Source organism: Scleropages formosus, chromosome 23 (assembly GCF_900964775.1).
Source record: "Scleropages formosus chromosome 23, fSclFor1.1, whole genome shotgun sequence".
NCBI classification, from domain to species: Eukaryota; Metazoa; Chordata; class Actinopteri; order Osteoglossiformes; family Osteoglossidae; genus Scleropages; species Scleropages formosus.
The window spans coordinates 1,149,135-1,160,731 of NC_041828.1; the positions used below are offsets into that span (position 1 = coordinate 1,149,135).

The 11,597-nt window shown below is 44.3% G+C and overlaps 1 protein-coding gene across 1 annotated transcript; it reads right to left on the minus strand.

Annotated features, from left to right (window-relative positions):
• Window positions 1-36: 36 nt before the first annotated feature.
• On the minus strand, window positions 37-3,896 carry LOC108931841 (mediator of RNA polymerase II transcription subunit 30). The gene is made up of 5 exons (XM_018747877.1): window positions 3,722-3,896; window positions 3,006-3,227; window positions 2,136-2,294; window positions 1,700-1,789; window positions 37-728 (listed from the first exon to the last, which is right to left on the minus strand). Exons 2-5 carry the CDS (start codon window positions 3,219-3,221, stop codon window positions 633-635), a joined length of 561 nt encoding a protein of 186 aa, XP_018603393.1. The 5' UTR covers window positions 3,222-3,227; window positions 3,722-3,896; the 3' UTR covers window positions 37-632.
• Between the last annotated feature and the right edge of the window lie 7,701 nt (window positions 3,897-11,597).

The following is an 11,597-nucleotide window of genomic DNA, read 5'->3' on the forward strand; positions in this document are numbered from 1 at the left end:
AGGAGGTTACAAAGGAGAGAGAGCATAACTCATGGCTTCTTTTACATTTTATTGCAGTAGAAAAAACACACATCCTACAGGTATGCACTAAGTCCTCTTTGGATTGTTCTCAGCTGAGGGCAAACCGGGACCCCTCACCCAGTGTGATGTTACCCACCACACCAAAGACATGTATCAATCAACTCCAGGGGTCTCCAGTTGTTACTCCTGAGACAATAGCTGCCAACATTTGACAACAGGCAACATTCAGCCTAGGTAACCATTAAAAAAAACTGTGCCAAAAAGTATATAAAAAGTAATTTTTCCCAGAGTGTAGTGTGTGAATGGATTCAGTCCTTTTCTCTTCACACTATTGAACACATTAAAAATGGACTGATCCCAGCTCTGCAACAAACTCGACATGATGTGGTGAGAAATGTGCTTTTTGGTCCACCTCATGCATCAGACCAAGAAGAACCAAGCTTATAAATAACACAAAACAGCTCATAAAACTATATATTAAAAAAACAGCCTGTGCTGAGAGCACCGAGAGAGGAAACAGTGAGTCAGGATTCCTGAGGATTCAGCTTTGAAGGACTGGATTGAGGGAAGCCACTAGATTACAAAGGGGGAGGTGGTGTGGTGACAGGAGATCACTTCCTCAGGGTCAACATAGCATTGACGTCCCACAGCAGGTTCCTCATCTGATCCATCAGAACCTTCATCTCCTGATTCTTCTGCCTTACTTTCTGCAGCGATCAAACAACACACATATGAGACTGGCCACAACCATGTACAGAACATTTAATTGCATGCTTACACATCACTTTCATTAAAAGCTAATAATTTTGCCAGCTGGCAGTATACTGAGCATAAATGTGTAAAAACAACACAGACAAGGTATCATACTTTGGTGAAGCCCTATTCTTTTAACATTTCAAGTGACAGTTCAATTTTTCTCATATTATTCGAAATATGATTAATTGTATCATCTATAGCAGGGGACAAGCGGCTTCAGCCTGTGTGTGTGTTATCCTGTGTTTGAAAATTACATAGCTAACGCCAACATAGAGGTAGAGTGTACACATCTGGGAATACAAATATATCCACATACACAGAGCTAGGTATCAAGGTCAACAAGTTACAGTATATCACAGGTGTGATCATACAGCACTTTCTAATTTCCAGAGAGGTGCCCGAATGTTCTGGAGTATATCCGTGGCATTGTCAAGGAAATCAAGTGTCAAGTTTTTCTAGTTTAAGAATTTTAAACACAAGTCATCAACCTTCTTACTGAGAGAACTTCTGGGGTAGAGCACCACACTACATAAGATCTCACATTTGGAGGAGGCATCCCACTCCTGTCTTTCAGTTGACAGTTTATTGATGTTCATTTTCAGTCTTTGGGGGGTAGAGATCAAGAAACTTTTACACTGCAAGGCAACAGCTCTAACTGTTACACTATCTGCTGTTTGACATAGTGTAGTTTGTTGCTCCCTGGTATTGACTGGAATGATATATGATTATTGTTCCATACAAGGCACTGTGGGAGTGAAGCTGGCCGATCCTCCTGCTCTCACAATAACGGTGCTCATCTGAGTGTTGCTTTCAGCTGCTGTCACTATACCAGCCTTCAGTTGTACGGGTGTGAGGCTGTTCAGTGTTACGTATACTAAGTGGAGACACACTCACTCACGTAAGAGACCATTCCTACACTTACCTCCAGCACCTCCTGCCTCTCCTGAATCACTGCTGGGCTGCAGGGCTCCACACGGACTGGCGTCACCTCCTCTCCCAGGTAGGGCACCAGCTACGGAGAAACACACCTCTCAGTCACACTTGTGGATGAATCAAAATGTTGCAGCTTGGGACATTCTGCCAGCTGTCCAGTCAAAGATTTAGCAAGCTCAGAAAGAGTCCAGTAAAGCACTTAAGGAAAGGGCTCAGATGGAAGAAAAAAGTGTCCTCCTCTAAAAAGGAGACCAAGCTGAGCCATGCGTGTGTTTCGCCATGCTGGCCAAGAAGTATGAGTCAGGCTGTACCAGTGGCACAGTATTCTTACCGAGACGGTCAAGGATGGATGAGAACCAGGAGAAAACAACCAAAAGTAAAACTTTGGCCAAAAGTATGAAGATGAATAAAGAAAGGCCTTTCACCTCTGCTGGTCCTTCATGCAGATCAGAGGTCATCTCCACACAGCGCTCATAGAGGAGGCGGAGCTTGCGGAACAGAAGGGTCAGCTGACGCAGGTGTTCCTGCAGCTTCCCAAAGCGGTCCTGATATGCTGCCTGGCTCTGAGTCACCCCATTTGGCAGCTAAAAAGGGGAAAGGGAGCAAAGGAAGGTCAAAACTGAGACTGATGGAAAAATCATGGCAACCAGAGACGATGCCTCATGACTGGAGTACATACCCATTTACACTTATTCATTTAGCTGATGCTTTTCTCCAAAGTGTTATACATCTCATCATACATCATTTGAGGGATCAAGGCAAAATATGACAGGACGGACTGGGGAAAATGATGACCTTGACACTATCGTGGAGGTTTTTCTTGAGCAGTTGCATGGGTAAGAGAACAATTGTGAAGTGCTCACACAGAAGACAGGTTCAAACCACCTCAAATGGGGACGATTCAATTCATCTTAGCATGGTAAACAGAAAATGACACTTTAATTAGTACTTCTGGCTTTTACATTAAACTGACATATCACTGAGACACTAGTCAAAACAGTACATTTTTACTACTAGTAAAAAAAAACCAGCTCCTCAGACTCCATGTCAACTTCTAAATCACATCTATCACGCAAGAAGTGATACAGAGCAAGAGAAGTCACATCCATGAGGAACCGCAGGTGAAAGTGCAACTGTTGACACTATTCTCCAATCAGTTAAACCAAGTCCTTTGAGTGCAAGGTGGCTGTTCCAACCAGTATGCTGCCTGTAAACTGCAGGGCGCTGATGAGTGAGAAGGAGCACAGGGTAAACCACGGTGAGAGGGGCGGTATATGTATGTGGGGGGCAGGAACCTGCGTGGCGCGAGTGATCTGGAAGATCTCCATGGTGCGTGTGATGATGTCCTGCACCGTCTCCTGGCCGATGCGACACAGGAAGACGGGCGAGATCTCGCGGAGAGGCATGGCTGGCTGCCCGGGGCCTGGCATGGGGGTGGCGTGGACCTGTTGCTGCTGCTGAGGGGGCAGGTTGGGCAGACCAGGCCCTTTTGGGGGCAAGGAGGCCGACATCAGGACCTGTGGGACAGACGCAGGGGATTAGTGGGCTGGTAGCAGACATCCTAATAAAAAGGGGGCTTGCCAAGGGGGATTACATTTACATCAACATTTTTCTCCAAAGTGATTTACACTGTTATGGTACTCACGCACTGATTTACCATTCATACAGCAGGCTATTTTTTCAGTATTTTTTACTCTAGTACTCCTGAGGTACCTACTCTCATGGTAAAGTTTTACCAACCAAGTCTTACTCTTAGGGCAGGTACCTCAGCAGGACACAGGGATTTCGAACCTGGAAATTGTGGGTCCAAAACTAGAACCTCTCTCCGGCCTAATGTAAATAATGAAGTGCATTTATCCATCAAAGTGAAACTATGTCCAAGATTACAGGGACATCCGGGCTTCGGGCTCCGCCGCCGGGCTCCCCGTCTCCACCTGCACTGCAGCCGGCGGCTGAGGCGCTCTGCGACCGACCCGACCGGAGCTCCGCGCTGCTCCCTCACAACACTTACCGAACGTTACGCCAATATTCCGTGTTTTCTGCGTTCGCTTACAGTTAAATTTAAGTAGAAACCAGTAAATTTATCTCCCAAAAAATGCACCAAATAGCAGCGGGCTTCGCTTCAGCAGAACTCCAAACCACCGTTTTCAACTAAATCACAATACAGCGGACGACATAACTTCCTGTCTACGACATGACCCGGAAGCACATTTCATAGCTTCCGGTCGCTAAATCAAATGAGGAGGGTTTTTTTTAAAAATTCAAGAATTGTTCGTCAACAAACGTTACAAAGACATTGATAAACATTTATAAATATTTATTCAAACATTTATAAAATACAATAACGGGGGACACACACAAAAAAAGCAGAGTCTACAAAAAAAACCAAAAAAGAACACTCGCCCCAAAAAAAGAAAAATAAAAAAAGACACAAGCACAAGATGCGGGGAACAACCAAAGCTCAAACAGTGCCATTTTGCAAACATTTCTCACTTCCAGTTAGTTTGAAATCTGCGGATAATAAGTAGACGCTGCAATTCTGCCTGAAGGTGCTGTAGAACATGGGAGTGAGTAGCAGGTGGGCTCTAGAGGTGCAGGGCTGACATTGACATTAACTGTTGGTGGTACTTGTGCTCCACACAAAGTCACTTACTGTGAAATCTATTTGCGTTCTCAATTCACCTGATACGTGTCACCTTATTAAGGCAGGAAAACCTCTTACCATCCTTCCACGTTGGAGGTTTGTCCGGAAGGATGTCATCCGCATTCTGAAGATGGGTCAATAACGCTGTTCGCAACTACTGCTCCTCGCACGTGAAGGAATGTCGGTCGACAAACATTTCAAAGCCATTCCCTGAGTACACTTTCATGGCCCTTTTTAATCTTAAATGGCATGACGAACCCAACAGACCACAGAAACTGTCGGGACCGTTTGATTAAAGATATGCAAAGCAGTGTGAAAACAGCGTTTATCTGCATCGGGTGACTTAGTTTCATTGAAAGAAGTCTCCGTTGTGCCCTGGAATTATTTACATTTGTATTTTCCTTACGCTCTGTTATGCATTTAATTTGTGGAAAAATATTTTTACCTAGGTCCGCTCTGTGGTGGGTCTGGGGTTCGAGTCCTGCTTGGGGTGCCTTGCGGCAGACTGGCGTCCCGTCCGGGGTGTTCTCTCCCCCTCCGGCCTTGTGCCCCGTGTTGCCGGGTTAGGCCTCGGTTTGCCACAAGCGTTTTCAGACTCAGGGGAGTGCGGTGGTGCAGTGGGTTGGACCGGGTCCTGCTCTCCGGTGGGTCTGGGGTTCGAGTCCCGCTTGGGGTGCCTTGCGACGGACTGGCGTCCTGTCCTGGGTGTGTCCCCTCCCCCTCCGCCCATATGCTCTGTGTTACCGGGTAGGCTCCGGTTCCCCGCGACCCCGTATGAGACTAGCGGTTCCGAAAATGTGTGTGTGTGCTTTCAGACTCTCTTTCTCTCTCTCTGTGTGAGTATGTGTGTATTTTTACCTGTTCACAGGTTGTAGAACCCAACCTCTTCATATCTGCTCATTGACACTTCCTGACAATTCTCCCACAGTCTATTACCATGTTTAAATTTTACAAGAAATATTCACTTATGGCTTGATAAATGATAACGGCAGCAGGATAACCATTCTGCCATGTAGGAGAGATAATATGAATGTACATTTTTTAATTCAAATTAGAAAAGTCTTAAAATTTTTGCCACAAGTACATGTATTGCACCCAAATTGTGCACATTGTGCAAAACAAATCTTATGCTAGCACTGACTTCCGAGACCAAATTATCTGAGTATTGTTACAATAAATAATGCAATAAAATATATTTTATCACAATGCATCAAGAGAAAATCTTCTTGTATGCCTGAACGCTTTTCCCTTCCCCAGCACAGACCTCCTGCATCCTCCATAAACACAGGTTAGGATCCTCAAGACCACGGTAATCCAATAAAACATCGGTGTACACAATATGATCCTAACATTTTTATTTTTTTGAAAACACAGAATGAGATAACATATCAGGAATGATTTGTGAAAAACAGGAGCACAATTTGTTGACTTTCTTTATTAGCTTACCAGTGATTACACATTGCCAATATTGACCTGCAAAGTATTTTACTGTTGGCTTATCTGGCAATGATTTCTAAACCGTGGCACACTTTTAATGCACATACAGCATAATAAAATGGATGTTTGATGAATACTGAAAAATATGAATATATTTAAACCCTCATGAGAAAGAACCAAACCACCCCACGCCAAGCTCCTTTGCTAAACACTGCTCTCCTCAGGCCTCAGGCCAGCTGCTTTTTTATTCCTTCCTTATTCCCCTTGAGTGGGTGCAGCTGGCCATGTCTGAAATTGGCTCACTCTCACTTTGAGCCCTTTTTTAATATTCACCTCCTGCTCTGGGTTGGACAGCCCACCAGATCACAATACAGTGCGCTCAACTCCTAACACTCATTCACCCGCATATACAGTATGTACACCAGAGCCGTGTAGCACACACTCATTTGCTCACACGCAGTTACACACTACAGGTAATTTAGAGACAGCAATTCGCCTGAAATATGTCTTTGAACTGTGTGAGGAAACCAGAGCACCCAGAGGAAACCCATAGAAACATGGGGAGAATATGCATCCTCCATGCAAACTGAGTGGGAGTGAAACCCATGTCTGACCTTACAGCCTGGATATTTTAAGGCACCAGTGTTACCTCCTATGCCACCATGCTGCCCTAGACTTCAGTTTTAAGCTACTTGATTCCTAATTACTTTTTTTACAATTCTGGAAAATTTAGCACTTCTCAGTCATGCAGGATCCCCTCAGTTATTGCATCGGGACTTGGAGGTCACAGGCTTGAATCCCATTTCCTACTAGAGTACCTCTAAGGTACATACCCTTAACTGACACAGTAAGGATTACCCTGATGCATAAATGGGTAAATTACTGTAAGTAGTTTAACACTGTCAGTCACTTTGGAGAAAAGAGTGTGCTAAATTAATAAATATGGTTGTGAATGTAAAGGATGCATAGAAAGTAAAAGCAGACTTATAATTTCCTCCTGTGGACATTGTGAAAGGGAACCTCTGAGTGTGTGGCTCTGTTGTTGTTCAGCCTTATCGTATGGACATGGTTGAAGCCACAGAAATTTTGACTACTTTGCATTTAACTGCTTGGCGGTTTTCCTTGCCACGCAGAGCCAGACTGTTACACTATGTTGTTTTACATTTATTTATTTAGCAGATGCTTTTTTCCCAAAGCAACTTCCAATTAAATCTATGTGGTGTTATCAGCCTATACACCTTATTCACCTTGGTGACTTACACTGCTAGATACACTACTTACAATGGGTCACTCATCCATACACCAGTGGAACACACTCTCTCTGTGACACTCACACACTATGGGGGAACCTGAACAGCATGTCTCTGGACTGTGGGAGGAAACCAGAGCACCCAGAAGAAACCCACACAGACATGGGGAGCACTTGCAAACTCCACCCAGACTGAGCACGGATCAAACCCACATCCTCTCGCACCACCCAGATGCTATGAGACAGCAGCGCTACTCGCAGTGCTACCATGCCTCCCAAATAAATATTTTTTACACAGCTTGAAACCAGTGCTAAGTGATGCATTTACATACATACACACATTTAAATTTATTGCTTTAACAGGCACTTTTCTCCAAAGTGATGCACAGTGACTCTTAGCTACTGTTTATCTGATATCTCTATCTAGAGCTTTGTAACACACACACACACACACACACACACACACACACACACACACACACACACACACACACACGCGCTATGGGCAGTTTAGAGTCATCTGATCAGTACATGTCTTTGGACTGTGGGAGGAAACCTGAGCACCTGGAAAAACCCATGCAAACATGGGGGAGAACTCCACTCAGACAAAGAGGGATCAAACAAATGTTGAATCACAGACTTACAATATTAATAACAATAATAATAAAATGCCATGCAGTATTTCAGTTTAATTAATGAAGGGAAACTGCCTTGTTATGATAACTGATGAACTGACAAATTACTGGATTAACTGTGTCCAATTTAACGGGATTTTGTGATATTTTAGCTGAGATGGGAATCATTCTCAGGGTTCAGGAATGCATAAAAATGTTACTGTTGAAAGTAATGGTAATCATGTCCTTGTTTTATACAAATTCACCTCACAAGGAATTTGTCAGGAGCAACTCAGCTTCAGGAGTTGGGGAAGACTGTAGTTCCTAATCCCTAATGTTTGCTTCATCCCAACGTGCAAAACGCAGAGTGCTTTCAGAACAGTACAGTGGTCACATCTATTTCCTCATTGCGTTTCCTCATCGGCGTCGCTGCCAGAACATTCCTGATTTTTACTGTGTACCACCTTTGCACTTTGCTGAGCGTGAACAGAAGTTTACTGGCAAGAAATGAAACTCAACATGTCCCTCTCTGCCTTGTGAACCCAATGATAATTACACACACGTCTGAAATCGGCTCGCTCTGGCAAGGAAGTTGATTGGGAATTTGGTGTTATTTATTGACCCCATGTGACTTTGTGCGTCATACATCCGAAGCCCAAGTGCCATTAGTGCGGTGAGTTGCGCAAACACACGGATTCAACAGAGTCAAAGTTGGGTCATGAACACCTGGTTGAGAGGACAACTTCAGATGTGAAGCGACGCAGTAAAACACATCCTCAGGCGATGCTTCATCAGTCGTCCACATTCAGGAGGGATATGGGCTCAGTTCTGGGAAGCGGTGGGTTTGTGTGGCACCCAGGCTGGATGTCACTCTGTCACAAAGTGGAGTTTATGAACATTAGAGACTCATCTGAACAAACCCGAAGTTGGTTAGACTGAGCATGAAGTCATGGAAATCGTGAGAGTGCAGGGGGAACACAGAGATAGGAATTCACAAACTGGGCCATGGTGCACATACTGGATGCAAATGTGCAAATCCAGAACAGGGTGGCGGAGAGAAAACGTGCCGCCCGGTTACACGTGGAACTCAACGTCATGCTGCCGAGACTCGACTACAAGGCTGACCTGTGTAACACGAGGGGCCAGAAAGGTCACCTGAAGTCATGCAGATGGCCCTAAGGAGGGATGCTGTGTGTATTTGTCGCCAGATGCAAAACATCAGTGTTTTCATATCCAAAAACTCAAAGGTTTTCCGAGAGCCTTGCAGGATATATGAGCACAGGGACTGACCAGCCCTGCAAACACGAGACCATCAGACCGGGGCAACATGAGCATCCATTTGTTTGTACTTACCCAACACATTTTTAATGGATTATCTTTTTTCTTGCTGTCTTTGCCTTCACGAGCTGTTGAGAAAGAGGAAGTAGAAACCCTTCAGTCCCCTGACAAACACAAACAGTGGAAACACATTCAAATGGCCAAGCGCAGCGTTTGGAAAATCTCCCCTGCCTGGCTGCCTTGGGCAGGAACTACCAGAGGGGTGGAAAGCCAAACAATGAACGACCGAAGGAGGAGAACAGCGAAAGCACACTTGGTGCCGCGGGATAGACACGATGGGAATGATGTGCAGCTGGGTTTTGTGTACCCCGCCCGTTGGGGAGCTTATCGCTCTCATGTGAGCAGATATGTACTGGGAACTTTGGCTACTGTTCCGTGCAAAAAGGTTCTTCCTCCTTCCTTTCAGGCTCTTCCGGTTCTTTCACATGAGCTGAATTACATAAAGGTCAAACTTGTAGAGGACAGAGATGGGAACTAAATGAAATATCATACATAAACTAAAACAAATTCAAAATATATGTCAGTTCAGTGGGGGGGGGGGCGGTGGCACAGTGGCGCAGTGGGTTGGACCACAGTCCTGCTCCCCAGTGGGTCTGGGGTTCGAGTCCCGCTTGGGGTGTCTTGCGACGGACTGGCGTCCCGTCCTGGGTGTGTCCCCTCCCCCTCCGGCCTTACGCCCTGTGTTACCGGGTAGGCTCCGGTTACCCGCGACTCCGTATGGGACAAGCGGTTCTGAAAATGTGTGTGTGTCAGGTCAGTGCTTAACTTGCCTGTAGCAAAATCAACAAGAGTAAAAATATGGGGTGGACTTAGTTAATTAATTTAATATCAATGTCAGTGCAACAGTTTCAGTGAAAGAGTATGAAAATTGAAGAAATATGTGCAATGAATAACAGTTTAACAACAATTTCATATAGTACATTCAGCTGCAGAGAAGGCCACTTTTCAATGGCTCTCTGGACACCAGAACTCCATACGAACATATAAACATGAATGAGGACCATGATGTCCCATCCATCCATCCATCCATCCAACCTCCACCAGTCCTCAGGCCATATGCTTTGGCATTGCAACACCTGTCGTTCTCCATATAATCCAGGTCAGCACTTGAAATTGCTGCAGAGGGATGCTACGGAAGGCTGGTGTAAGATCATGGTAAAGGGTGTGGCATAAAGATCATTTGAGACTTAGAGCCACAGAATGACACTGTGTCACGATGAGAAACTTGTGCTTCTCTTTCTGCCAACTTTTGCTTGTGAAACTGGCCATTCCGGTGGATTCTTTATATAGTGTCTTTGCCTTTTTCTGTGGGACCATTCAGTTTGGTGATGACTCTGTGATGAGGACCCTGTCATGTGGTGCCATCATTGCATCAGCGGAAAAACTAAGAATCTGCCATAAAATGGGTGACTAACAAGCAAAACAACAAGGGTCATAAAGATGATTATGATAATAATAGTAATTCACTGTAAAACTTAAAATAGAAAGGTTTCTTTATGCGCAGTGGGTTGGACCACAGTCCTGCTGTCCGGTGGGTCTGGGGTTCGAGTCCCGCTTGGGGTACCTTGCGACGGACTGGCATCCCGTCCTGGGTGTGTCCCCTCCCCCTCCGGCCTTGCGCCCTGTGTTACCGGGTAGGCTCCGGTTCCCCGTGACCCCGTATGGGACAAGCGGTTCTGAAAATGTGTGTGTGTGTGTGTGGGTTTCTTTATGACTCGTAATTAAGTGACATTCAGCTACTCACAGAAAGCAATGTGCTGATGTAGATTTCTTTCGTGCTCTTTCCTTGTTGAGGAAATGATTTGACAGAATTTTATTTTGGAAGTTCTGAGCAGTTTCTGTTAGTGCTTGAACCCAGCTATTAACTCAAGTACTGTAATTGTGTCCTCTAATAACTATTATCAGAAAGACTGGCCCATAGCAGGTCTTTACCATTCTCCATAGTAAAACACTTTTTTTCAAGTTCAAATACCAGTTTCAGGACTAAGTCCAAGCTTGTTAAGTTCTTAGATTTACAGTTGTTCATGTACATGATGCTTCCAAAGCAAACTTACAGTATTGGGTTTGTGCACTAAGCTACATACAATGATTTACCCATTTATCTGGCAAGGAAATTTTTATTAACAACTATATCAGCTCAGAATAAGTAGCTCATACTGTGATACCGTGATTTTACAAATGGAGCAGGAATTTGAATGTCTGCTCTTTTATCACCGGACAATACCTGTACCACTATGCTACCTGATTTCCCAGAGTAAAAGTTTAACAAATATTAACAAGTATTAAATATTAAACTATTCACGATGCCCCTAGAGTAGAATGTTAACAAATGTGTATTACATGCACACAAATAATGAGTTTCTGTACTCCTTATTATTCTTTATTTGAATCATCACTCGTATAACATTTGATATTTGCTGGCAATAATCATTTAATTAATTACAACTTTGAAACATACATAGTCTTGGTGTCTGTAGGGTGAAGGCAAACATCTCTCATGAGGAAATGGTAAATCTGTATGGAAACATTTCCATAACACATCAACACGCAATGGTCATGCAAATTGCTCTTTCAAACAACATTAAAAATTGAAAGTAAAGCCTGA

Excerpts from the sequence above, each read along its gene's own strand:
- LOC108931841 (XM_018747877.1), bottom strand. The coding sequence starts at position 3,221 with ATGTCGGCCTCCTTGCCCCCAAAAGGGCCTGGTCTGCCCAACCTGCCC. Across the intron at positions 2,295-3,005 it reads AGATCACTCGCGCCACGCAG|CTGCCAAATGGGGTGACTCA; the intron begins GTTCCTGCCCCC and ends TCCCCTTTTTAG. Across the intron at positions 729-1,699 it reads AGAGGCAGGAGGTGCTGGAG|AAAGTAAGGCAGAAGAATCA; the intron begins GTAAGTGTAGGA and ends TGATCGCTGCAG.